This window comes from Haemorhous mexicanus, chromosome 3 (genome assembly GCF_027477595.1).
Source record: "Haemorhous mexicanus isolate bHaeMex1 chromosome 3, bHaeMex1.pri, whole genome shotgun sequence".
NCBI classification, from domain to species: domain Eukaryota; kingdom Metazoa; phylum Chordata; class Aves; order Passeriformes; family Fringillidae; genus Haemorhous; species Haemorhous mexicanus.
This window is the reverse complement of record NC_082343.1, coordinates 111,105,907-111,132,035: the sequence shown is the minus strand read 5'-3', so window position 1 is coordinate 111,132,035 and position 26,129 is coordinate 111,105,907. Positions and strand designations below refer to the sequence as shown.

At 39.3% G+C, this 26,129-nt stretch overlaps 1 protein-coding gene across 6 annotated transcripts in view; it reads left to right on the top strand.

Moving 5' to 3' along the window:
• The window catches only part of ITSN2 (intersectin 2), an 80,440-nt gene that overhangs the window by 14,596 nt on the left and 39,715 nt on the right, over positions 1 to 26,129 (top strand). For 5 of the 6 annotated variants that reach the window (XM_059842981.1, XM_059842982.1, XM_059842983.1 and 2 more), the window contains exons 3-9: positions 16,541 to 16,633; positions 18,276 to 18,339; positions 19,821 to 19,984; positions 21,266 to 21,463; positions 21,777 to 21,873; positions 23,542 to 23,666; positions 24,896 to 24,959. In XM_059842981.1, coding sequence (XP_059698964.1) covers positions 16,541 to 16,633; positions 18,276 to 18,339; positions 19,821 to 19,984; positions 21,266 to 21,463; positions 21,777 to 21,873; positions 23,542 to 23,666; positions 24,896 to 24,959 — 805 coding nt within the window. Of the gene's footprint in view, positions 1 to 16,540; positions 16,634 to 18,275; positions 18,340 to 19,820; positions 20,020 to 21,265; positions 21,464 to 21,776; positions 21,874 to 23,541; positions 23,667 to 24,895; positions 24,960 to 26,129 lie in introns of those variants that run through there. The other variant, XM_059842985.1, reaches the window with a different exon arrangement.

Genomic DNA, 26,129 nt, shown 5'->3' with positions numbered 1-26,129 from the left:
AGTTTGGATGATTGTGTCAGCTGTGTGTAGTCTTGCAGTCATATTTCTTATCATAACTGGTGAAATTTCAAACAAGTCAGGTGTTTTCAACAGCAGTTTTCATGTGATTTCTAGGTAAATACTGAGCAACCTTTGCTGTTGAAGTTGTTCTCTAATCTTTGTTCCTCTTCCCTGCTACTTACCACTTACAAGCACTGCTGTAGTGGTTGCATTTAAAGTAGTTCACCTGCATTTGCCACTCATTGTAGGAAACCTCTAATTATGTAGTTAGACCTTGGTAGTGACATGAAGAATGAGGTGATGTGTGAGGCAACCAAGCCATTAGGCACTGCTGCAGCCTGGGAGCACTGGCTGCCTGCCTCACCTTTGTGCTAGCACTGCCTTTTTTGTCTGCTGCTGGGGGAAATAGTGGGCTCCTTCTGTGGGGAAAAAAACCTATTATTCTTACCAAGGTACAATATACTTAACTTTTAGTTCATAAGTAGTGTAATGCATGAAGTAGTTTCTGTTTCTGGGTTGGTTTTGGTGCTCAGTGTCACAGAAAAGTGAGGGGATGGTATGGAGCAGATGTGTGTACAAGTATGTGATTATGTGACACAGCCTGAGAGCTGCAGGGTTCACAGCACAATACTCAGCCTCAAATACAAGTGGGAGATGCTGCAACACTTTATTTACCAGCCAAAGCAGAGAAAGCAGCTCTGCACAGGATCCTGAGAAGGAAGGGGAACTGAGCTGTGTGTGTAGCTCCTGTGGAGACACTCAGCTTCATTGAGGCACCTTCAGAACTTACCTTGGCCAAGCAGGGTCCTGAGCCTGTCCAGCCTCAGTGTGTCCTGGTGGCGGCTGTGCTGTGCTGGGAGCTGGCCACGTGTAAACCTTGTGTGCTCTGGGGGCACCAGTGCTGTTGATAAACCTCTCTTTAAAGTCATGAAAGGACACAGTGCCCAGAAAGGAGCTCCCTTTGCTCTCCATTGCTGTCCAAGGTGACCTTTGTGGGTGCCTTACCAACAAGCTGAAATTCAAAGAGGAAAACCAGGACTAAAGAGTGGGTGTTGATTTTTCTGGAACTCAGCGCAGACCCGCTGGTTTTTACAAATTTATATTCCATGCAAAATGTGAAGGTTATGGTGACATTTTATATGAGCAGGCAAGGCTGAGCAATGTGTCTCTTAAACAGCAGCAGATGGATAAGAGACATTTATCTATATGGAGTCCAGTTCTATCAAAGAGCCACTCCAGGCATTTCCTTCTCCCCAATCAGCAAACAAGATTGAGGATACCCTACTGAGAGCTTAGTTCTATCCTGTAACTGCTTGAATATTGGTCATTATTCCTGTGAAAATGATAATACAAACCCAGTTTATAGGAGTTGATTCTTCTTACAAACAGTTCTCCATCTGAACAAAGCTTGCTTAGGAATCCATCCCAAGTCTTGCAAAAGCTTTTGGAAAAGGCATTTTCTTACACTAAATAACAACTTCAGCAATTGTGTTTCTAAAGAAAGAGTTAATATACTAACTGCAAACGACACTTAAAAGGATAAAGGCTTTAATAGGTTAAAATGTACTTCCATCTAATTTGTCTCAGTGATTGCTGCCTTTGTCACTGCAAGAAGTAACCTTTACTGCCATGTGATGTGTTCTTTCCAGCTGAAGAGGAGTTGCAAGATGTTTCTTTTCCAACTCTCCTTCCTTCTTCTGTAGGCTAGATTTGTTCAAGGTTTGATATCCATGCTGATGGATCTTGGTTTTGGGGTGATTTAATCTTAAGACACCACCTGGAACAAGGAAAGCAGTATTTGCTGATCTGTATCTTTCACATTGTTTACTTAAGTACCATTGGAATTTTTGGGCTGTGCTTTTTTTGTTTATGTTTTTATTTGCCATTTCTGTTCCCTTCTACCACCTGTTTCCTTTCGATATAAATTTTCTGTGGTCCAGCAGGAAGATCTCTGATAAACTGAGGTGTAGAAAGTAATAATTGTGACTCATTTCACATGCTTCCAAACCTTCATAAGTAAAACTGGATTTTGTGCTGCTGTGAATTTTGTGTCTTCACACTTAGGTGTGTTGGAGACTAAAGTAGACATGAAGGGGTTCTGTGAGGTCCTGGTTCCCTGGTGGCAAGGGCAAAACACTCACCAACAGGTTCTGCTGCCCTTTCTCTTTAGAAAAGTCAGTCTCAAGCTTTGCAGTCTGGATGTTTTTGTATTAGGATCAACCCTGGTCATCAGAGTTCAATTAAAAGCTGCTTGAGTGCAACCTGACTCTTCACCTTGTGTGCACTGTAGATATGGAAACTGTAGACTTGAATGTCAACAAGTGTAGATAAAGACACAAAGCTGAATTAGACCTTGCAAAACAAGTATCAGAACTTGTTCTCCCATCTAAAAGTAGGAAAGGGAAAGAAATTGTAAGACAAGAGCAAATATTTTCTCTGTCTTTATTTATGAATTAAAGCTTCCTCTCTGTGAGGGCAGTGGTGTCAGTTGATATGGAGCAAAATTCATATGCTCAAGTCAGAGGGGTGTTTATCTTCCACTGCCACACCCTGCAAAAAATTGGATTTCCAGTGTGTCTGCCATATTATATGTTTTCTTTAATCTTGTAAGTCAGAAATAGTGCTGTAGGGTTTCACAATACAAGGTGTCTTATTTATATTTAATTGTGAGCATAATAAGATTCACATGGAGGATGTTAGAGGCGATCTTAGAAGGAAAAAATAGTTAGACATGGAAGTATATGTTAAATAGAGTAAATGGAAATAGGTTTTAACAAGGGAGGATTGCACTTTGTGCCTTCTTCAGTACCTGAGTTTTGTAGAAAACATGTAACAGATCCCATGGTTGGATTTGATTAGAGAAATAAATGGCTGAAAGGGAAAGAAAATGCAAGTTTTAGACCAGAATATTGTAAGCATGTTATTCTTTTTGGATTTTATCATGATGGCAGTCTTAATGGTTATTTATGGCAATATCAACAATAAAAAGAAAACTTATGCTGGTTAAATTAGAAGATGACAAACTCTGGAGTAATTTTCTAGCCAGAATTACACAGTATGGGCTACATATCATTGATTAAATTTCATCACATTTCTGCTGTGCTGACTTCAAATAACTTTTTAGCCATACCATTATGGGCTAGAAGAATTTCTGCTGTGTGCTGGCTGTGACTAACGAGGAAGACAACCGGATGTGTTGGAGGATCACGTAGTAATTATGTGATTTGGGGGAAAGGAAACGCATCCTAAAATGTGGTGGATGAAATAAGGAGTGCTGTATGCTGTTGCTTCAGGCCCTGGTGAGACATGCTGTGGGTTAGAGGGTAGAATTTGGGTTATCTGCTTAAGAGGGGGAAAAAGAACCAAGGGAGTGAAATAGATACAGAGCTGGGCTTCAGTGTAATTAATTAAGTGCTGAGAAAGAATAAAAGGATTGCCTTCGTTAACCTGCCCAAATAAAAGCTTACTGTTTTGTTTGGGGTTTTAATTTTAATTTCATTGCATTTCCTACTCAGTAAATAAATGTACTCTTTATTTTTTCTTACAAGGAAGAACAACATTAGGGAAGGAAACCAACTTGTCTTTGAGTACAATGTTAGGACAGGGGTAAATAGAGATGAAGCAGCTGTTGATGTAGTTGGTCTGGAAATGGGAATGGTTCTGTCAGCAGTGACATTCTGGACCATGATCAAGGAGGAAATCTGATTGCCTTCAGGCAGAACTTGCATTTTAGGAAGGAATTAATGTATTAGAGTTTCTTGGAGAAGTAGCAGACTGCACATGGTAATCTTGGAAGTCCCTTCCAATCTGGTACTCCTAAAATGTAATGAAGAATTAGATAATAATGAAGATTAGTGTTAGATCTTGAGCTGTTAACTTACTTTAGGCCTATAGTTTTGTTTTGCTAAGATTTCATTTTGTTAGTATCATGTGTTAGCTTTTATAAGGTAAGTTTTCACTGAGTGGGAAACCCAGGACGGTTTTTATCTGGAATACTAATACTATAATGTAAGCTGCTTTATTCATTTTGAATGTCAGAGAGACTTCCTGGTGTTTTTTCTTCAAAGCACATAAAACCCTAAACAAAAAAACACAAGAAGATCTACAAATACTTTCCCAAAATGGAGCAGAAGGCTGAAGGCTTAGCTGAGAAGACTCAAAAACGTAAATCTAAAACATGGCTAAGTTTCAAATTGCTTTGACTGTTAAAATGTTCATTTCTTTGAAGGTTTAACTCCCAAGTTTGTGAAATACATTACTCTGATAAGCCACTTCATGCGGTTGTTGCAATTTAGGGTTGATGAGCATTGTGTGAAGTGGCACCATCTTAACAGCTACTAAATTCCAGATCATCTGTGATCATCATTTTGAGCAGGCCACAGACAATACTAATCAGTATTGGCAGAATGAGTTCAGGTTTAGCCCACTAATTATAATGGCAAGAACAAACACATTTTTCAGGCATTGTGGTCTGTCAGATATATTTATATAATGCCTATTACTTTAATTAGGAATCTTGTGTGTTCAGGCTTTCCTGTGTACTGCATCAGTTCTTTGGGACATCTGTTGTTTTTCTGACAATGGGACAGTAGCTTTGAATCATCTCTGAGAGAGCTGCAAGGGGTGAAACCTTGGAAAGATGAAAGAATGTCAGTGTCCATGGGACTAGCATTCATCCTGGCTATCTTCAGAGAAGATGTTTTAATAAGCTAAAAACATTTGTGCTTTAGTTGGATGTGAAGTTCTCTGTATGCAAATCTCCAGAACAGGTAAGATTAAATGAATATCAAGAACTTTTGCTGCTCTTTTACTTCGTCTTACTGAAGTAATTTGCTTAAAAGTTTTTTATCTATATAAATATAAATAAGAGGTGGTATATTTTAAATTATGCACCGACATTTTCCCCTGCAATTCTTCTCATAACCATGATTTTGCATTGAACCATGATCTCTGCAGCACAGCTGTTTCTGTAGGAAACAGATCTTTCCTGAAAAGTCCCGTTTTCACTGCTGTGAAGCTCCGCACCTGCTACAGTGTGTGTTGATACTTGTATAACTGCACCAAAAAGGGTACACTTCTTTTTCCTTACCAGCTACAAGTGAAATTTGTTGTGAAACAAATAATAGTGCTGTCATAGGTCTGTGTCTCATAGGAAATCTTCAGGACTGGGGAGATAAAATTTACAGGTGTGAGTTAGTGTATAAACTGTTTCTGATGGAGATGATGTGGGTTGGAAGGCCAGCAGAGTCTCTCCTCCTATTACTCATGTTCTCTGTATTCAGATTGGATTAAGAAATACAAAGACAGTCCTTTTTAACCTGGCCTGAAGATAACATTCACTAAGCTCCCTTTTCTGGAAATGATCCACTTTGTAGCTGCCGGAATCTGTTACACAAAAGGAATTAAACACAAAGTAAGGATATCTGTGAAAAAGGTGGCCACAGAGAGGTTGAGATCTTACTCCTGTGCTAAGTGAGACTAAATGGATTAGAGTTGTGTAGTTTAGTTTAGAGACAGCTACAGATAGTTTAGGTGTTTTTTTAGAGACAGCTAAAAACCTGTAAAGCCATAACAGTTTAGAAAATGCTAGCAAGGGAAGGAATATTTACTGTATTTTTTCATAGCTGCAAAGCAACATGGTACCTAGTGAAATGATTGAATTTAAGGCTAGCAGAAGAAAATGGGTTTGTTTGTTTATTTGGTAGCTTGTTTAACACAGTGAACAACTCACAACTCAGTTTTAGGACTCACTGTCTTTAAGATCTTTTGGAAACATGGAATTAAAACTTGAGGAGGAAAGATCTGCGCCATGGCTATTAAATGGTTGCTGCCTTTTTTTTTTTTTTCCTTTCCCTTTGGGGGTTTTTTTGGCTCAAGAAGCTTGCTAAATCTATGGTTTCTGGCAACTGAGAAACTGTAACAACTGTAATACCCAGGGAAGAATTCTGTTCCAAATTCTAGCCCATAAATGTCCCTATGAGCCTGCTGGCAAGGCAGGATTAGGGACTGTGATATAAACTGATATATATAACTGATATGATATAAACTGATACCAATGGTTGTATGAACATAAATTAAACAGTTTTAAATTTATTACATTTCAGATCAAACCCCCATGTGTGCTAGGAAAGTAATATTGTATATGTGCTGGATGTAGTTGGCAGGTTCTGCTAATTAGTAATTTATCCTTCTAAGGAGAACTGTTTGAGCAAACTCTCTTATTCTTACTTCTGTTTGCTTTGTGTTTCCTTCCAGTTTTCCCTTCATTTTTTCTTTCTGCCAGGACTAGAAGTTACAAAGAGGAGGGTCACAAGAGTGATTAAAGATACAGAACAGCTTCCATGTGTGGATTAATTGAATTGATTAGGACATTTCAGCTTGGAAATGGTGGAAAATACAGATGTCACCTTCCCAAGGTCATCCATTATTTTTCAGGCAAGGGAATGGTAATTATTCTCTGATAACACAAGGATTATCCAGTATCAGATGAAAGTACCATAGATATCAGTCATACAGAGCACTTTGCACTGTGTCAAATAAACAATGAAAGCTGTAGGAAGCTGTGGATGACAAAAGGTCTTGGATTCCTTAAATTATTAGAGATAGGTGGATTTTCCTTCTAGTAATGAGGCAGTTTCTGTTTCAGGAGCTGCCCTGGGGCTGAGGAGACACCCTGGAGCAGCACCACCACATGCTTGGCTCACACTGTCACTCTGTGCTGGGATATCAGCTGGGGGAATATTCAGTCTCTGCTGGAAGGACTGTTACTGTGTTTTGTTTCCTGAATTATCTCCTGTTTTTATTTTATTCCAAGATCATTCAGGAAATGCCTCTTCATTTTTTCTTTTCTCCCACTCTTCCTGTGTAATTTTTTGGGGTTATTTTTTTATTTGTCTGTTTTCCTCTTCTCTTTCAAGTCTGTCCCAGTTCTCCCCTGCAAATATAACCCATCAAGCTTCCTCCTGGTCCCAGACTTCCTCCTCAAGTCTGAGAACCCAGAAATGTGGTTTTTACTCTGATGAAGATAGTGATGAGAACTACAAAAATTACTGGAAAGGACCTAATATTCCCGAAACAGAATTCTGTTCTGATTTTGTCAGTGTATGTCTTTGTGGGAGAATAATTTCCTTTACCACACCTAATTTCAAGTTTCACTTTGCATCCTCTTCCCTGGTATTTTTACTGCCTGCATTTCTCCTGGTGCAGAAAGATTTATTGGCTGCCACAGATGGAAACTCACCTGAATCTTATTAGTTTTGCTGCACTCCACAGAGATTTGCTAGACAATAATTAAACAAATTGTTCTTTTGTAAATTTTTAATTAAGTCATAGGGTTGTTTTGTGAATGCTGGTGAGCAGCAGCAGCATAAAGCATCAGTTTCCAGGATTAGAAATGTTTGGTTTAAGCTCTGGTGATCTTTTTCCACAAACATGGTAACTAAAAATTTTTGGTTTTTTCCTGGAAGGCTTTGATACAATACAGGTTGATGAGTTTACTCGGAAAAGCTTCTGACTTGTCCTTAACTGAAGGGGAAGCATGGCTTCAATCCTCTGTGTCAGGCTGGGAAGGAAGGCCATGGATTTTGTCAGCTGGAAGTTTCTCTCCTTAAAAACAAATAGAGGCAGGGCTTAAAGCTGGAGAATTTAGCAAAGTATGACTATATTGTGCAATGATAATATTGCTTACTTGACCTTTTCATACCTTCCATTGGAAAGACTTTTTGGCATGACTTTTCTCTTCTTTCCATTTCTAAAATCCATCCAAAAGTATGAATTGCAGGTTGAGGAAAATGACCATTCCCATGTGCTGGGCACTGGAGAGGATGTGCCTCAAACCCTGTGTGCAGTTCTGGCCCCTCAGCTCAGGAAGGACATTGAGGGGCTGGAGCGTGTCCAGGGAAGGGAACGGAGCTGGGGAAGGGTCTGGAGCACAGATCTGAGGAGGGGCAGCTGAGGGAGCTGGGAAAGGGGCTCAGCCTGGAGAAAAGGAGGCTCAGGAGGGACCTTTTGGCTCTGCACAGCTCCCTGACAGGAGGGGACAGCCACGTGGGGTCAGGCTCTGTTCACAAGTAACAAATGACAGGACAAGGCAAAGTGGCTTCAAGTTGTACCGGGGGAGATTCAGATTGAATACTGGAAAAAAATTTCTTTCCTGAAAGGGTTGTCAAGCATTAGACAGGCTGCCCAGGGCAGTGCTGGAGTCATCATCCCTGTGGGCATTTAAAAGACATGTAAATGTGGCACTGAGGGGCTTGGTTTAGTGCTGGGCTTGGCAGTGCTGGGTTGATGGCTGGGCTCCGTGATCTTAAAGGTGTTTCCCAACCTAAATGATTCTGTGGTTCTGTGATTCTGGGCACAGACAGAGCTGTCATTGGCTAGAAGAAGGGGCTTGGTTCATGTGCTGCATCAGTGTAACTCAGCAACTACAACTGGTTTCGCTGCCATTGTTTCTCCAGAATTAGGCAGAAAATAATTTTATAGTAATTGCTGGTATTGAATCTAAATCTGGCAAAGGCTTAGATTAAGCCCAGCTCTGTGTGCCAGCATCTTCCTGTAAGGAAAGGCAAAGTTAATTAGCTGTTAATAACAAAACATGAGTTTACCAGCATTGCATATTAGAGTGATTGCAGTTTTTTGATGAGATGTAGGAAGCTTGCTTCATTAAAACTTTAAAAACCCACTATTGAATGAATTGTTAAAAACTCTACAGAAAACTACTGTAAAGGGTAGCATATTAATTTGCAGCTCAGAATACTGTCAAGTTTATACACCTTTCTAGCACACATTTCCTGATGTATTTTTACATTAGTGGACCATTAACAAAACCTTACTTTTTTTTATTTTTCAGTATTTTTCTTCCTTGGTGTGGGTTTTCTTTGTTGCTGTGGTTTTTTGTTTGGTTTTTTGTTGTTGTTGTTGTTATTGTTGTTTTTTGGGGGTTTTTTGGGTTTTTTAGTGCTTCAGTGGAATTGGCCATAATTTAATTAAAAATGATCTTCTGAAAATGGATAGCCTTAATGAGCTAAAATATTCTACGATATTTATAAAGTATAGAAATACTATCCTGCTATTATAAACTGATAGTTTAAGTGCTTTGGAATAGCCAAGTGTGCTGTAGAGTTCAGAAAAGAATTGGATCTATACTGTTAGCATGGATTACACTATTATGTATCTCTAAATTGTTTTAGGGATTATATTCCTCCTGAAAGCATGGATTATGTTTCTACATTGGGATCACTGCATGGCACAGAGTGTTCTGTGTTCTGATGTTCTTCCTTTATGGATGGATTTTGTCTATCAGAGTGGGGGCTGTCAGTGACAAGATCTCCAGGCAGAATTCTGCACCGTATCTCACAGGAGCAAGTGGATAGTTTTAACAAGCTCAATATTTGATTTCAGTGAACTGCCCAACCTGAGAGTTCCCAGTATAGCAAATATCTGGAAATTCTGTACATAATGTAAAGAATATTAATTGCACTCTAAAATGCAATGTGGCTGCTGTTGCTTTGCCCACATTTCGGTAAGTTTGCTCTACAATTAAACAGCCTTTTCTTGGTCAAATCTTGTAGCCTTGCATGTGCCTGACACTATTTAACAACCTGTCTGCAGGTACCAGCTGTGCAAGAGGTGCTTGAAAAATCTGTAAAAATTCTCTTGGCTTCAATGGGCACAATTCTTGTAAATTTAGTGAAGTTACAAAATTGAAGGAGAATCATGTTTAACATGCTTTAGCTACAAGTTTTTCCTTTTAACTATGTGCACACAAAAAGAAGTGGCTGAAGTTACAGTTAAGCACAGAAATAGACACCCTTTTCCTCTGGCAGATGCCTTGCTGTTGCTTAATAAAGATGAGAGCCTCCATGGAGCATTTCTGGTAGGATGAGTAATTGGGGATTAATGTATGTATTGTGAAAGAAGATTGCATGGGGCTCCTGTGATGACCTGAGATTGTGGAACCTGGGAAGAGCAGGTGCAAACCTCAAGGAAGAGCAGGTGATGCTTTGGGATGGACCCAAAGCCTCCACAGTAGTAGTTCATACTCATTAGCACACCTAAATAAGGGTCGATGCTGATTATTAGTCATTTTTCTCTTGTTAGAGATATAGAATCAACAGTGAAGGAGGGAAGCAAATATTGGAAATAGCAATAACACTGATAAAGAATCTCAAATTCAGACTAATGGTAAAATGTTCTGTGTATTTTCAGACTCCTGGAGTGTTTACTCACCACTGAGAAAAAATTAGAAGCCTGATTCAACATCTCAATTGGGAGTGTTAAATCAAATCTGTGACAAATGCCTCTGTGGTAAATTTATCTGCAAACACAGAAAGACTGGAATTATTAGATTAATCCCAATATGTCCTAGACCAGACAACTCTCTGGAGGCTCCTAATAGGAGACTGTAATGTGATTGCTGGTTGCATTAAGGAAAACCCCTTGTTATACAGCTTGAGGCACGTTGCTGCTTGTCTGTGCTGAAATTTCCCTGTCTTTAAACACAGGGATAAGTATTTATTTAAGGTCATTATGAAGCTTCACGCTAGTTTTTTTGATGGTTACAGAGGTGGTGGTATAATCCTCATGACTGACATGTACAAGGAATGCTCTTTCAATTTAGGTTTATCATCTCTGTGGAGTTAATTAACTTGGTAAGTCATAGGAGCATAGTTTTTATTAGAGAAAAACGAGCAATGCCTGTGAGTGAGAAACAAAGATATTCTGGAGAATGTGAGAAATGTCTTATGGTTTTTCCTTATCAGTAATCCTGCTGTTCTCACTATAGCTGCCTTTTGCCTATGGGCAGGACTAACCAGTAGCAGAGGTCTTAACACAGAGCATTTTCAAATCTATCTACTTTTCTTCTAGGGCTGAACTTTCTTTTCTCCCTTCTCTTTCATTGGTGATTTACTGTTTTAAGGAAAGAACAGTGCTTGTTTCCCTTTTGATGTTGGCAGCCCATCAAAGCAAGTCCTTTATTTTATTCAAAAGGTTATCTGTCTGATGCAGTGCTGTAAAGACATTTCTAGAGCTTTCCTGAAATGCTGTGATCCTGCCATAAGTCGACCTCCCTACTCTCACCTAAAGAGGTGTCTTTTATTTAAAATGAACCTAACAAAACTGAAGATATCAAATCAACAGCATAGTCACTAGTTTCCAGCAATAGAAAACTGTGAGGTCTGCCATATGGAATTACAGAAATACCTGTTACATGAAAGTGAGGGCAGTCTGTATTTTGTCATCTTCAGAGAAGTCTTGACAGTGAAGTTTGAAGTGTGTTTAGCTTTGGGTGTTTGGGTCTTTGTCATCCCACATGGGCAGAGTACACATGTGACATTGAACTCTTGAATGTGTTGTAGAGTTTTGGAGTGGGCAAATAAAGGACCTTTCACTGTTGGCTTTCTGTTTTGGAATAGGGAATATTTGGAATAGGGAATCTGTGGAGACATATCTGGATGTGAAGTCCAGGTTTCCAACACTGGATGTTGAGAACAATTGCCAGTGCTGACATTTATTCAGTCTTCTCTAAAAGTACCAGCCTTCTCTAAAAGTACCAGGAAAGAAAGAAGAAAATTTGGCCTCAGTCTTTTAGAAGTCGTAGTAAGATAGACTTGTGGTTTTTCATAAGCAGAAAGAGTAGGTGAAGACAGTAGTTACTCTGTTCTAGGCAAAGTCTTTGTGGGAAAAATCTCTCAAGTTGAGCATTTCTTGAGTTTTGATTCCAGGGTAGTCGAATACAGTGTTGGCTTCATGTATGAAGTTGTAAGATTCTAAAGTAACCTGTTTTGAAGAATAATGAATTAATGAGATATCTTCTTGTCAGAGAGATTGTACTGTTCTCCCCCTCCAAAATTTCATCAGCTAGAGTTGGGAAAAATGATTTAGATGTCAAAAATGTCCAGGAAATTTAAGTTGAATCAGAAAAGTAATGTACTATTCATTGTCAGCAGCAAAGCCTCTCATGGGAGCATGCAGTAGCAACTGTATTTTGATTTCTGGTGGGGAACTGATCTGTAAAATCTGATTTTACACATTGTAGCTCACTGCTGCTTGGGCAGCCAGAGGTTCAGCACTGCTCCATCAAGGAGATTCCTGCCTCTTGCTTATCCTGTGATCAGAGAAGGCTGTGAGGAGCAGACCCTGCAGTTTGGTTTGTGATTCATGCATGACTTGCCATGAGTGAGGACTGGGGCCATGTGGATGGAAGAGCAGAAGTTTCTCTATGCAGAATTCATTGGGTCTGGTTTACAGGCAAGACATTTCTCAACCCTAGAACTGAAGGTATGTTAGTGCAAAAAATGGCTGAGTTAAGCCAGATCAGTTTAGATGATACATCTTGGGTGGCAGATGTTTGACTCCTCCTGCAGTTCTGCCTTTCCCAGGAAAGGAGTATCTTCCCTTGATCACAGTTCAGCATGCCCAGGACGTGGCTGTGTGCAAACCAGGCAGTGTAACTTCTCTCAGCAGTTCCACTGAGTGTCCATTTTTACCACTTGTGAAGAAGTTTTGGGAAGCAAACACAGTATTTGTGAGGATAGTAGCAAGATTCTTGTAGCATGATTTGATGGTGATGGCGCAGGAGAATCGAGTTTCAGACTGATTTTGGCTGAGTTTTTGTGATGATCTTGGTTGTACTATATAGGTAAACACAACAATTACTTTGGAGAATGGTGCTGTGATGTGCTTTGTGGAATTGCCAAGACCTTGTGAGTCCCAAGGTTGAAAGTGTTTATTTCAGATAGATTGATATGGTATTTTCATATAGTATTTTGAGAAATCTTCATATGATCTTTTCTGTACACAAATTTTACTTTTCTTAATTGTGTCACCAAGGGCACCATCAAAAGAGCTGTGAACACCTGGTTAAGCTAAATACAATCATTCACAGTGCTTTAGCCTTCCCTCTTGTGCTGTGCTCTTTATCTTGTTTCTGTGGCATATGGGGTGGGAGTTGAAAAAAACAGTGAATCCTTTAAATAATTAAAGGGGGGTTTGACTGCATTCACTATGGATCCTTACTAGAAGCAATGGGGGTTTTTTTTATTATTTATTTTATTTTACACAAATACTTTAATTGTCCAGCAGTTATTAACCTCTATTCAGAAAACAATGACCTGTTCTAGTTCAGGCTGCAGATGGCAGACACTCTCTCAAGTGAAGTTTGGATAAAACTTAATTTTCTGGTCCTTCATTCAGTTATAGCCAAGCACTAAAATTTCACTGGGAGGGGTGTGCTGTCTTAAAAGTGTGCTGTTCTCTAGATCCTAATTCCTGCTGTGAATATATTTTAAAAATTCTATGTTTTTATACATTGGAATTTAAGACTTACTACATTTTCTTCCATGCCTATAAAGAAACCATTAGAGAGCATATCTTTATGGAATTAATCACCAAAAAAGTAAAGCTCTCAGTCTTTGTCCCTAGGGAAAGGGAGAATCTGAAATTTTTCTTAGTGTTGAAAATAAATTATCAGCAGGTTGGTGTTTTCAGTTCCCTGAAACATTCCCAGAATGTGCTTTTGATGATGTTTGTAGTTATCACTATTCCATGACAGCTGCTTGCACTGACTCACTAGGACTGTGGAAGGCTGTAGAAGCACTTGTTGATAGAATAACGTGGTTTTAGTCAAAGATTTCTTTTTTAAAATTAAATTTATACTTGATAGAAACTTGGGGTTGTTCAACCTGGAAAAGGCTCCAGAGAGATCTTTCTCTTTCTGTTTAGCACTTAAAGGAGGCCTGTAAAAAAGGTGGGGACAAACACACTAGCAGGACCTGTTGAGATAGGAGAAGGGGTGATGGTTTTAAATTAAAAAAATTGTAGATTTCAAATAGATGTAATGCAGAATTTTCCTACAAGGGAGATGGGGCCCTGGCACAGGCTGCCCCATCCCTGGGAGTGTTCCCAGGCCAGGCTGGATGAGGCTCTGAGCAACCTGGGCTGATGAAAGATGTTCCTGCTACTTGCAGGGCAGTTGGACTGAATCATAGAGCCACAGGCATGGAACAGAAAGGACCTTAAAGATGTAGATCCAGAGGTAAAAGTGTGCAAAATATCAAGTGTGCAAAAAATAGCAATGTTCTTGGATGTCTTAAGGAAGGCAAAAATGAGAATGAAGGGTAAATGTGGATCCTGAATCACTTGTTGAATGAGATTTTAATCATCATCCAGATACAGGTATGAATTTGGGGATTTGCTGACATGCAAGGTGTTAGCATTTGAGACAATGCTGTGTAGAATGCTGAATTTCGTAGTTGGAGCGGAAATATAATTTACCAGATAGTAAAACAACTCTTGAATACAGAAATATGTGAGATTTTCAAGATCAATTGCCATTTTCTTGCTTAATCTATGACAAATAAGGAAGAAACTGTGCATATATGATCAAAAGTTGCCTTGCAATGTAAATTGGGTTCTCTAGAGGGGCCATGGTGATGGTCATAACTCCAGTCAAGAAATTGTTTCTCTGTTTTTATCCCTTTGTAGCCACTGACCGTGTGAATATATTGTGGTGCTCTTAATCTTTCTGTCATTAGTGTTAAAAAGCTGAGGAGTGTTGCAGCTACCTTCTTCAAAAGATGTTCAGAGAGGGGTATTTAATAGAAGGAAAATGTAATGTTGATAATATTTTGTTTTCCAAAAATTAAAAAGTAGTCAATTTCTCTGAAGTTACTGCTGGCAGCTTTAGGAGCATTTTTTCATCTGGTTGAGATAATTTCTATAATCACAGCCACATCTTAGGCATTTCCCATTTCTAGCTTAAAATTAACACTTAAAAGAAATCTAAGTGCTGCTCTAATTTTTGCCTTAGGGGTGTAAGTTGTCCTCATTAGTGTCTTCCAGTAATGCTTACAGTGCCCATTGACTTCTAGGCATCTGATTCAGATTTACTTCACTTTATTATCAGTATCTAATCTAGATTTATTTATGCGCATTTAATCAGAAGAAAAAAAGGGGTGTTCTTGAAGTGCAATTTCACATGTAACTAGTAAAAAGACTCTTTCATTGAGGCCACACTAAAAAAAAAATTGGCATATCCTCAAAAGAGAGAAGCAGAACTCCAAATTCAAGTGTGTAGAGGTTGTATCCTAATGCCCACCTATCTTTTCTGTCATACATCTCCCCAGTGAGTTTCTGTTTTGTTTTGGTCTTTTCAACTATTTTATTGCTCTAAGGGAGCAAGGGTAAAGAAAATTAAATCTGTACACATACAAGGAGAAATACATTTTTAACAGGACCTTTTTAAGAGAAAAAATTAATACTGTTTTTGAAAATGTATTTGTTTATGTAGCTAAACAAAGGGGAGAGATGATTAACATTGTTACTGTGTCTGTATTGGCAAGTATATCAGCTCACAGTCCCTGCACTTTGCTGTTACACATTAAAAAACAGTGAAAAAACCTCTTGAAATTTTGGAGACTCAGAGCTTTTTGAAATAAGTTTTATGCAGGAAGAGGAAGCCTTTTATGCTAACTTTTTTTTCCCCCAAGTACTGTGGCTTTTAAAGCAAGTTGTTAATATCATATTAGAAGAATTATTTATTCCCTTGAATAAATAATTCTTTCAGGGAGCAATACAAACACTTGAGCAGATTAACAGTTCTTTGGAAGTAGTAATACTCAGCAGAATGTAATTTTAGAAGTTTTTTTCATATAATAACCTTTTAATGCTGTTTTGAGTGGTTCCATTCAGAATTTTGGCTAATTCTTGCATTCATTGATTCGAAAAATTAAATATTTGTCAAGAACTTCCTGACTAAAACATCCTTTTACTTAAAAAACAAACCAAATTATTTCTGGCAAGCTGCTTTTCCTGCAAAGGATGCACACCCTGACCTTTATGCAGCAGGTTGCAGCATTTCTGAAAGTCTCTCTGGTTCTGCCTGGTATTACCAGCACTGTAAACACAGTTATTCCCTGTAACTTCTCATTCCTACTCTTAGGCTGTAATATTTTATTCTTCATGAAGTAATGAAAAATGTATAGTGGACATTGCATGCTGTTTAAAACAAAAAAACAAACAGCCCAAAATGTCACTTCTTTGTCAGACACAACCAAGTTATTTTTGTTAGTAGTCCCTATTTGCTTTTTAGAGTGCTGGCAAGACAAGTGTAAGCCTTGAGGGTGTTAACCCCATGCATGGGAACCTGGGTGACACTGAATGCCATTTGTTCATCAGAGAGCCAGGGGAGGGTTTGGCTCACACAGGGAATGGTGAGGCACATCCTGCCTGGGCTGCAAACAATCAGCAGCCACAGGAAACTCCTCTTCACCAGCTCTGAAGGACGACAGAGTTTGTTTGAAAGCCAGGGTGAAGCAGTCTGGCTGGGGCATTGTCTCAGCTGGGCTTGCACATCTGGGAAGCAGGTTTGTGTTGCATAAGGTCCTTGCCAAGCTGGTAGGAGCTGGGTGTGTCCACATCTAACTTTGTCTCTTGAGAAATCCAAGCTTTTATTTTGCAAGTGACGTGGTTTTTTGTAAGTTTTCAGTCTATTTGGTTGTTCATTGGTTTTTTGTTGATTTGTTTTGGTTTTTTTTTCCAGGAGGGCCAAACATATGGGCCATCACCTCTGAAGAGCGGGCCAAGCATGACAAGCAGTTCGATAGCCTTAAACCCACAGGGGGTTTCATTACAGGTTGGTCTGAGGCTCTGCATTACACATTAACTTCTGTGTACACATACCTATCTCTGCAGAACAGTTTGAGAACTGCATCCTATTTCTAGCCCTTTGTTGTGTGACTAATAACCATGTTCTTCAGGCAAACAGCCACAGGTTATTAGTAAACTTAACAAGCTTTCCTCTCAAGTCTGGCACGGGAATGCTGTTCTGTTTAACCCTGTCACTTCTGCAGCCACCAGCTGTGTGCTGCCATGCTGTCTAGTTTCAGAAACCAGAGAATATCAGGTGAAATCTGTGCTCACATGGGAGGCTGCCAGGGAGCACCTCCAGTAGCTGTTCTGGCAGGTGACATCAGACACAGCAGAAGTGTCTCTCAGTGTGAGGACAGAATGCTGTGCTGTTAGACATCTTTGTTTGGCAGGAGCAGGCAGGGAGAGGGATGCTGACAGCTTGTCCTTGTTAACAACTGCTTGAAATTTGGGCCATTGGGCCTTCAGCAGGGACTGGGTGAACTAATAGCATTTTGCAGGGGCCTGCTGTCAGTTCCAGTTGCATTCAGCTGTGTCTCCTCTGAAACAACTGGGTCATGTTGCTATGCACTTCAGAATTTGGAGGTTTTAAATCTAAAATCTGCTTTTGATATCAAGAAAGACCTAATTTCATTGGCAAAGATGTCTTAATTTTAGAATACCCCATTCTTGGTGGGTGGCTGGGCACTAAAGACCAGCCCTGACAGCTCCTGCCTGGTCAGCTATCCAGTAATGCCCTGTCTAGTTCCTCCACTGGCCCTGCTTTTCCTCTTTCCAAGCTGGAAAGGACTGAGGAGAGAGTGGAAAGTGTTTGGAACATGCTAAGTGGCACCTAACTCCTGCTTTGGCCAAACAGCACTGGGAGGTTGGTGTTTGCCTCCAGCTGGAAACTGTGCAGTGCCAAGAGCTGCCCTCAGGCCACATCTGGGCTCTTACCTGCATCTACATCTGCAGGCCTTGTTATTTATTTGGCAAATGCTTGAAATAAAAGCTTGTGTATGAATATAAGAGAGAGCTGAAAGAGTAACTTGAAGTCTTAGTTTTAAGCATCTGTAATTCACCCAGATGTAGGCATAAACACCACTGTCCCTGTTCTGTATGTGTACCAGCTGATGTGGAACTTGGTAAGGGATTGATTGCACAACAGTTCCCATTCCCTTCCTGAAATACTGAAATCGTGGGTGTTCTCTGACAGAAAAGATTATTATTTAGAACATGGTGTTTTCCTAGTTTTTCTAGAGACACAATACTGGCTAAAGTTAGATGGGATAGAGAAGAAAAGAAACAGCATTCTCATCCTTTTCTGCATATGAATTGGGGCAGGACTAAATTTTCATTCATTTTTTAATCCATGCATCTTTTAAGATGTTGGTAGCCATTGATTTGTGTCCTGTTAAAGTTTTTATAGCTATCTGAAATCACTTTTCAGAGCAAAGACTGGGAATTATGGAATTCATGGGTGTCTGACAATCACATTCACCAGTGTTAAAAGCTGGAAAAAAAGCCCTGGAAAGCTTGGCATCCAGCATGGAGGTTTCTTTCAAAAACCTAATCCCCCAAGACCATGCTGAGCTCTTCAAAAATCTGTCTCTGGTATAAAAGTCTGTTTTTTCCTTTGTTTATCCCAGGTGATCAAGCACGTACCTTTTTCTTGCAATCAGGTCTGCCATCTTCAATCCTTGCTCAAATATGGTAAGGTATTCTTTATTGTTTGTTTTTTCTGAGACAGCAGATTCATAGTATTCAAATGCTACCTTTGCTGTGTTGTGTTTCACAGAGGCTTTTAGCCGTCAAGGTAGAAAGTGTTGTCTGAATCATTGTTTTAATTTCATTAAATATAGAGGAAGGTTTCAGCCCACATGTGTACCAACAATTAATTAAAAATCAGTAATTTTTACATCTTTCTTATGATATTGTTTCAAATTGGATCATGCTGAATGTAGCATTTTTAAACTATATTAAGGGCTTGAAGTACACATAAAGTAGAAGACAAGAAAAAATCTAAAGACATAAAAAAAGTAGAAGGACAGTTGTGATATGTGGGATACCACGCAATGCTGTAATACAGGAACTGAAAAAAGTGCTGTTCCTTGCAGCATATATGTGGTGAGTGCAGCACTTGAAATGTTTTCTTCCCTGTAACCCCTCAGTTCTCACTAGAATCCTGTGCTCAGTTTGGGGTGTGTGTGCTAAAAGACACATACTTAGTCTCATAATAATTAAGAACAACTTTAAGAAAAAGTGCCAAAGAAAATGACTGAATACAAGTTAGTTTTTCCTTCAGCCACATAGTATCAGAGTTGTTAAGGTTAGAAAAGTGTTCTAGGCTCATCAAGTCCAACCAGCATCACCACTGTGTTCACCATCAAACCTCAGTCTAGAAAAGAGGGGCAAGGAGATTTTTTTCTATGAGGCCTTGGGGTTTTGTACTGAGCAGTAACAGAATCAAAGGAAAAATGAAGCTTAACCTTAGTCTGATTTTTTTTTTCTCCTAATTTTATTTACATTCTTGTGCTTGGTCCTTAGATGCTTAAATGTTAATAAAATTTCCTATTATCTGTCTGACCAGAAATGTGGAGGTTATGCATGCACTGTTGCCTATATTTCCTGTTGTATTTATTTGGAGAACTGTCAGAAGGAGGACAGTGTGGGTATCAGACTCAGAAAACCTCACCACTGGGAGGTTAATTCACCACTGTGAATTAATTAAGTTTTCATAGTGGTGTATGGTGCCTTTAGGAGGTTTCTGCATCCTTCTGCATCTTGTTCCAGATTCTTGCATTAATTCCTTACCTTCCCAAGGATTAATTTAAAATAATTATTCTGGCTGGGAGCATAAAGAAAAGCATTGCAAGAGGCTTGCAGCAGAGGCAACAAGTGTATCCACTCGGCAGGAGACTTCTGCTTTCCCAAAAGCTTTCCTGCTTTCTTGGGAATGTTTAATATATAGCATGTTTAATAGATAGCAACCTCAAAACTGAACTCTGCAGAAGTGGGTACTCAAACTTCTCAAAGGTAAGAAAGTTATGTGAAGTTGAAAATTTACTTTGCAATAAGTTTATTGTTTTCCTGTGCAAAAACAGTTAATGAATCTGTAGGAAAGCGTTTCATAGGTCAAAAATGTTATATTTCTGTTTCTTTTCTAATTTTATTTTATTTTGTTTTGTTTTAAGGACACTTTCAGACCTGAACAAGGATGGAAAAATGGATCAACTGGAGTTCTCTATAGCTATGAAACTCATCAAGCTGAAATTGCAAGGACAGCACTTGCCTTCAGTTCTCCCTCCTGTCATGAAACAAACTCCAGTGTTTTCACCACTAATGTCAGCTCGCTTTGGTACTTACGAATATATAATTACTTAGTGTTCAGAGGTAAAAAAAAAAAAGCCACAGTTAATTGCAGCCAAATAAAAGCATTAATCTGACCATGAAAGTTTAGTGAATCAGTGTGAAAAAAGAAAATAGGATATTCTGATTTAGGAAATTCAACAGGTCACTTTCTTGATATTTTTGAAAATTTCATTCTTTGAAGACTTTTAATAAAGTAAAACATTTATTCAATTTTGACAAGAAGGCCACTCACATCTGCCATCTGCCTTGCAAGCTCTTATTTTGTACTGGTGGTCTTTTTTTTTTTTCCTCCTACTCAGTCACCTACTTATATGTGGGGGTTCTAAAGTTAAATTTAGTCAAAGGTCAGAGTTTTGGTAGAACTGGTAGAGCTGTTTTACATATTTTTTCGAAGTGAATCAGACTGTTTTGATTATATGATTAACTGAATAGATTTCCTTTGACTCTTTTATTTTTTTTATAGTTTTTGGGCACTCAGTGCATGCTTGTTATTGTGTTATTTTATAGCACAAAATATCCACAATGACTTGAGCTGGATTACAAAATATGTGCACACTTCTACACTGAAATTAAATGTGTGCACATATTAATTACATACTTGATTTAAAATGTCTGTCCATCACCAAATCTCGTGTGTTTGGGTACAAGGGCATGCATTTACAGGGAGCTGTGGTTGGCATACAGTTACCTCTATTAACTTTCCATCATCTCACCAGCACTGTTGTCTTCCACAAGGTGCAGCCAGTAATTCAAGTGCCCTAATTTGCCTCAGGCAGCTGCCTCTAGAAACCCTTTGCTAAGCATGGGTCCCTAATAAGGACTTTTCACCCCCGTGGATTCTTCCAAGGCTGATAATTGGAAGAGACTTAGTTCAGAAACAGCAGCAGCTTTTCCCTGTGGAGGATTGTCACAGCTTTTGAGGTTGTAATTCTCCTCAGGGAGCAGGCTTGCTGAAGAAATAGGTATAGCTGCAATTATAGAAAACCAGATCTTACTCTGTTGTGAAAATAGTAGCTAAGACTACCTTGAGAATGAATTTGCTTGTCAAGATTTTTCTTTTTAAATTCCTGTTCTTCAGTGTATTTTCTCCTGTGAGCTGTCTTGCCTAAATTTAGAGAAAAAGTAAATATTGTACATGAGCATCTAATTTAACTCATTGTAACCCAGACGCCAGTTGCTTAGTGTAGTTTCTGCCCCACATAAGGGACCCATTTTCTTGCTGAAGCCTCTGCAATGTTAAAGCCTGAATTATTGGATTTTGCTCTAGGAATGGGTAGTATGCCAAATCTGTCCATGCCCACGTCTGTGTCTGCGATCGCACCGTTGGCTCCCATGGCTCTGACCTCCATGAATTCCATTCCTCCTCTGGTTATCTCTGCTCCCCTGGTGCCTTCTGTCAGTACCTCCTCGTTGCCAAATGGAACATCCAGCCTTCTGCAGCCTTTGTCTGTTCCTTTCTCCTCAAGTAAGTATAGCACAGTCCAGTGCTTGCTCTCAGAATTGGGATTCTTATTTTCCCAATGGCTAATTTCAGACAGAAATGCTAACACATGCATGAGAGTTAAAAAAAAAACAACCAAAAAACCCCAGAAAACCCTACAAATGATTTTTCTCCAAAGTTCAGATTTGTTAATTCTGTTCTAACTAGTTAATCATAACAACAAGACTCTGATTAGCTTTTCTTGCTTCTGTCAAAGTGAATGCTGATTATGAAGCATTATCTTATACCCAGTTGCTTTACAGTTCTGGGGTTAATTTTTTGTTTCCTCTTGTTCCAGCGCTGCCTCATACTGGTTCTTTAGGCCCCATGGCAGGAGGATTTGGTGGATCCAGTATGCAGAAGGCACAGTCACTAATTGATTTAGGATCTAGCAGGTATGGAAGTTAAGTTTGAAATTGTTGTATCTTACGCTAAAGTAGTATACCTTTCAAAACTTACAGAGCATTTATGTTCCCAAAGTACATTTGTTAAAAATTAGTCAATCTAATATGACCTGTCAAGTATAAAAAACAGATTTTGTTTTTATATGCACAGGAAGTAATTTTCAGTAAATTGACAAAATATCCAAAGTAGGTGGGGAGGTCAGATGAGCAGTGCCAAAAAGAAGGGAATGTACCTCATTAGTAAATAGAAGCAAACCTTGCTAAGTGGTTATAAAAGCAATGTTTGTGCATTATGTGCTCATTCATTATAGAGGGCACCATGTCATCAGCAGACATGTAAGAATAGGCTTTGTTATCAATATTTATGTGTGAATTTGCTTTTTGAATAATAGAAGATCATGGATCTTTGTAATCAGCTGCTCTGGTTCACTGATTTTGGAGCTTTGCCATAGACTAAAGTGAGGGACTGGGCTTATCTGTCCAATTGGGCATCCAGGGGTGTCTCCTAGGACGGTCCTGAGGGCACCTCCACCCCAGGTCAGTTCCATGAGTAACTCAGAGGCTCTTGCACCTCCTTGCTGCCTGTTCAGAGCATGTGGGGTGCATGATCTGGGCTCCTCACACACCTGATGTCAGCAGATGTCCTGTAACCACAGGCATGGCATGTGCCTGGAACCATCTTTGTTTTGGTTGTCTGTCTTTTTTGGATTTGAAAGCTTTCTGTTGCTGGTGCTGTACAAAGGAGCCCTTCTCCAGTGTTATTGTTGGCAGCATTGTCACCATCATGTTGTCTCATTCCATGCAGGGCATGTCAATCCAGCATTGTGCTGGAGAGGCTTTGTCTCTGTCAGCATTCTCAATTGCTTTGGACAGCACTTCAAAGAGTTTGGTTGTTTTTACTTGACAGAGCAGGGGATCACCTTAAACAAGGCAGGCTGAATTCAGCTCTCCTGAGTTTGTCTGATTTTCAGAGATGGGACACTGAAAATGCTGGGAGTTTAGATGGAAGTTTGATGGGTATATCTGCACCCTCCATCAGCATTATTCTGCAGAAACTGACTGAGTTGGAAAAGCTCCACTCAGCATGTCATTGCCAGAGAAAGAAGAGGTAGAGCTAGAATAGGTGATTAAAGCAGCTTTAGAAGCTGCTTTTGGTTATGAGTTCATCAGATCCATTTTTATTCTCACGTTTATTCATTTACATGCCTCTTAAAGTTGCTAAGTTGCTTAAACAATGACCCAACACTCCTGGGATAGTGGAGGTGTTTTCTTGTGGTTTCCGCTACTATTATTCTGCAGTGATAGAAGGATTAATTATGTGCATTAGTGCCTGTGATACCAAAGGAAAATTATTTTCTGATCCACATGTTGTTTCCTTACAAATATATCCCTACTTTGGCTGTAAAATTCCATATTTGTGATGAAATTATTTATACCAGGTTAGCGGAGGTAAAACTTTGTGGAAGTTGTTTCATGTTACTGGAAGATACATGGAATCTTCTGTTCCAATGCCTCTTTTTTTAACCAAGTGATTTAGAGTTATTTCTTTATCTCTTTTTCTCTTTTGGTTTTCTTTTAATATTTGGTTGGTTGGTTTGGTTTGTTTTTTTTGCTTTGTTTTGTTTTGAAATTATATTGCAGTTCAAATTCTTCCTCTAGTGCATCACTAGCTGGGAATTCACCAAAGATTACATCCTCAGACTGGGCAGTTCCTCAGGCCTCCAGATTAAAATACAGACAGAAATTTAACAGTCTTGATAAAAGCATGAGTGGATATTTATCAGGTGAGTATGACTTTTGGTATGGACTGGGAAAACCAGAGTGTTTCCTGTCTCTGAACATCACAGGCTGAGGGATGGAATCCCAGCTTGGGATTTGACTTGCATGTGAAATAAAAGCTGAAATGTTGGTGTTCAGACCTGTGCAGGAGAGAGTGGATTTCAGCCACCCAAGGAATGGAAATAACCATCAGTTCATTGACTTGGGCTTTGTGTTAGACCTGGAGGAGCCAAACACACTGGGGAAACTACAGCAGCTGTGGCAGGGAAGAGGAGAAGCCTGGAGTGGTGGGATCTGACTAGAGGAGCCTGAGAACCACAAGGCTTTGGAGTTCAGCTCTGTAAAGTCAGCAGGGGTTTTTCAAACATCACTCTTTGGACTGAGTCTCTTTCTTATGACAGTGGGGGACATTCTCCATCATTTTTATGCCATATGCTCCTGTATCAGTCAATGCTGAGATACTTGGGCTTTATCTTTTGACAGAAAGCAGCTTGGGAAAGACACTGCAGAACTGCAGCCATTGCTTGGAATTTTCCCAACGTAATTTAAGAGAGTCCTTGTTGATTTCCAGTGACATCTGTGCTGAGCCACAGCATTATGGTGGATTCAAAAGATTTCATACCAAGTTAATACAAGAGGAGAGTTTTACAAAAGTTGTTACAAAATGGGATTCCTCAGTGTAGTGCAGTGAGTAGAGAGTGCTCAGAGAGCAGTCAGGAGGTGCAAAGTCACTATGTGTGTTTTGTGTGTCTTCATTAGATTTCCCATTTTGAATGAGCACTCTGCCTCAATTCCCTTGTCTACAAAAGAGCAGGACAATTCTTCCTTAAGGAAAGGATCAGTCAGTTTTGGACTGAAGGTTTCCTCCACCCGCCTAGAAATGTATCAGATTCTTTGCTGGCAAGGAAAGCTCTCCAGGTGATAGCTCAAGGTTTAGGCAAACAGTCAGCTGTGCTTTTGTGACAGCTGTGGGGATTACCATAAATACCCATTTTTCATGTCAGCTTTTCTGTTAGGTGCTCTGGGTAGAAAAAGGTACAGGAGAATACTTGCATCTTCATTGTGTTCAGGTTATATTGCCTGTTGTTATGCTTGGAAGTAAAACCAACTGATGAAAATGGATTAGATTAATATTAAAAATAAACATGCCCCAGTTCATGACCCATTTTTTGCCTCATGTGAACCTTTGAATGAAGTGTTTATTTTAATAAAAATCTTTAACACTTTCACTAAGGATTTCAAGCAAGGAATGCCCTTCTGCAATCAAATCTTTCACAGACTCAGCTGGCTACTATTTGGTGAGTTTAGTTACTGATGCAATGTCTTCATGGTGTTAAGAGAAGAAATGTACTTTATTAAATAAGTGATAGAGATACCACAGTCCTAAAATCATAAACAGAAACTCAGCTGCTAGTTAAACTGTGTTCACTAGTTACATTTCTAAAAGACAACTTGAGATAATTCAGTTTTTCATTCTTTGTGTGTGTTTGTTAAACTCTGTGTAATAGAAGAGATGCTAACTTCAATTAGCGTCTGATCCAGGGGTGCTCTTGTTGAGCTGAGCTGAGGGCTTGTTCCTTTCAAAAGTAGGATTCTGAAATCTAGGTTGTTAGTTTTAAAGTATGGAGGAAGATTAAAAATTAAGTAACTCTTCAGCTTTTTTGAGTTTTACTGCAGTTTCCATAAAGATATCTGCATATTACATGTTTATTAAGACTTGTCTTTATTGTGCTGATGAAAGAGGTGAGAGATGTCTGAAGGCTTGAATGATCTTCTCTGTTAGACAAGGCAGTTTAGGTTACACCTTCAAGTATAACTCAGATGTTATGCATGAAATTTAGTGGCCCAGCAGAATTCACAATAGCTTTACATCTCCTCTTGAGTTCCCTTTCTTCTTCCTCTGTCCCAGGACAGTCATTTGTGTCTCTAGCAGCAGCAAAGCTCAGTTTGTTTGGTTTCATGCTGTGAAGGTAAACGTGGGCTGTGGGGTTGTATTGCTCCTCTCTGGAGTCTGGGGGGATAAATCAGGTGTGCAGTGGCTCTCTTCCTTCTGGGTGTGTATCCTGAAGGTATCAGTAGCCAATGCAAGGAGCTCTGTCTTCCCCTGCAGAAAGAAATAGCAGCCCAAATTTCAGTTTTGTCTCAAGACATTACCAGTATTTCTGCTGGGTGCTTATTAATGGTAATTACTGAAATAATGGTGCTGTTACATGTGACTAGTGCTGGTGTGTGAACATAACAAAATATCATCATCTCCTGCTTTTGTTTTTCACTGTTGTGTGTGTGTGATAGGGTGATTTGGGTTTTTTTGGTGTTTGGTTTGTTGTTTCCTTTTTGTTTTTCATAGGGTTTTTTTTTAATTGCTTTTTTAATGAACTGTATTTTTACTAAGCATTTTGCTTTTCTGCAGTCTAAGGACACATTTTAGCAATTCTATCTCCATAGACAGTTCTTTGAGAGAGACTCCT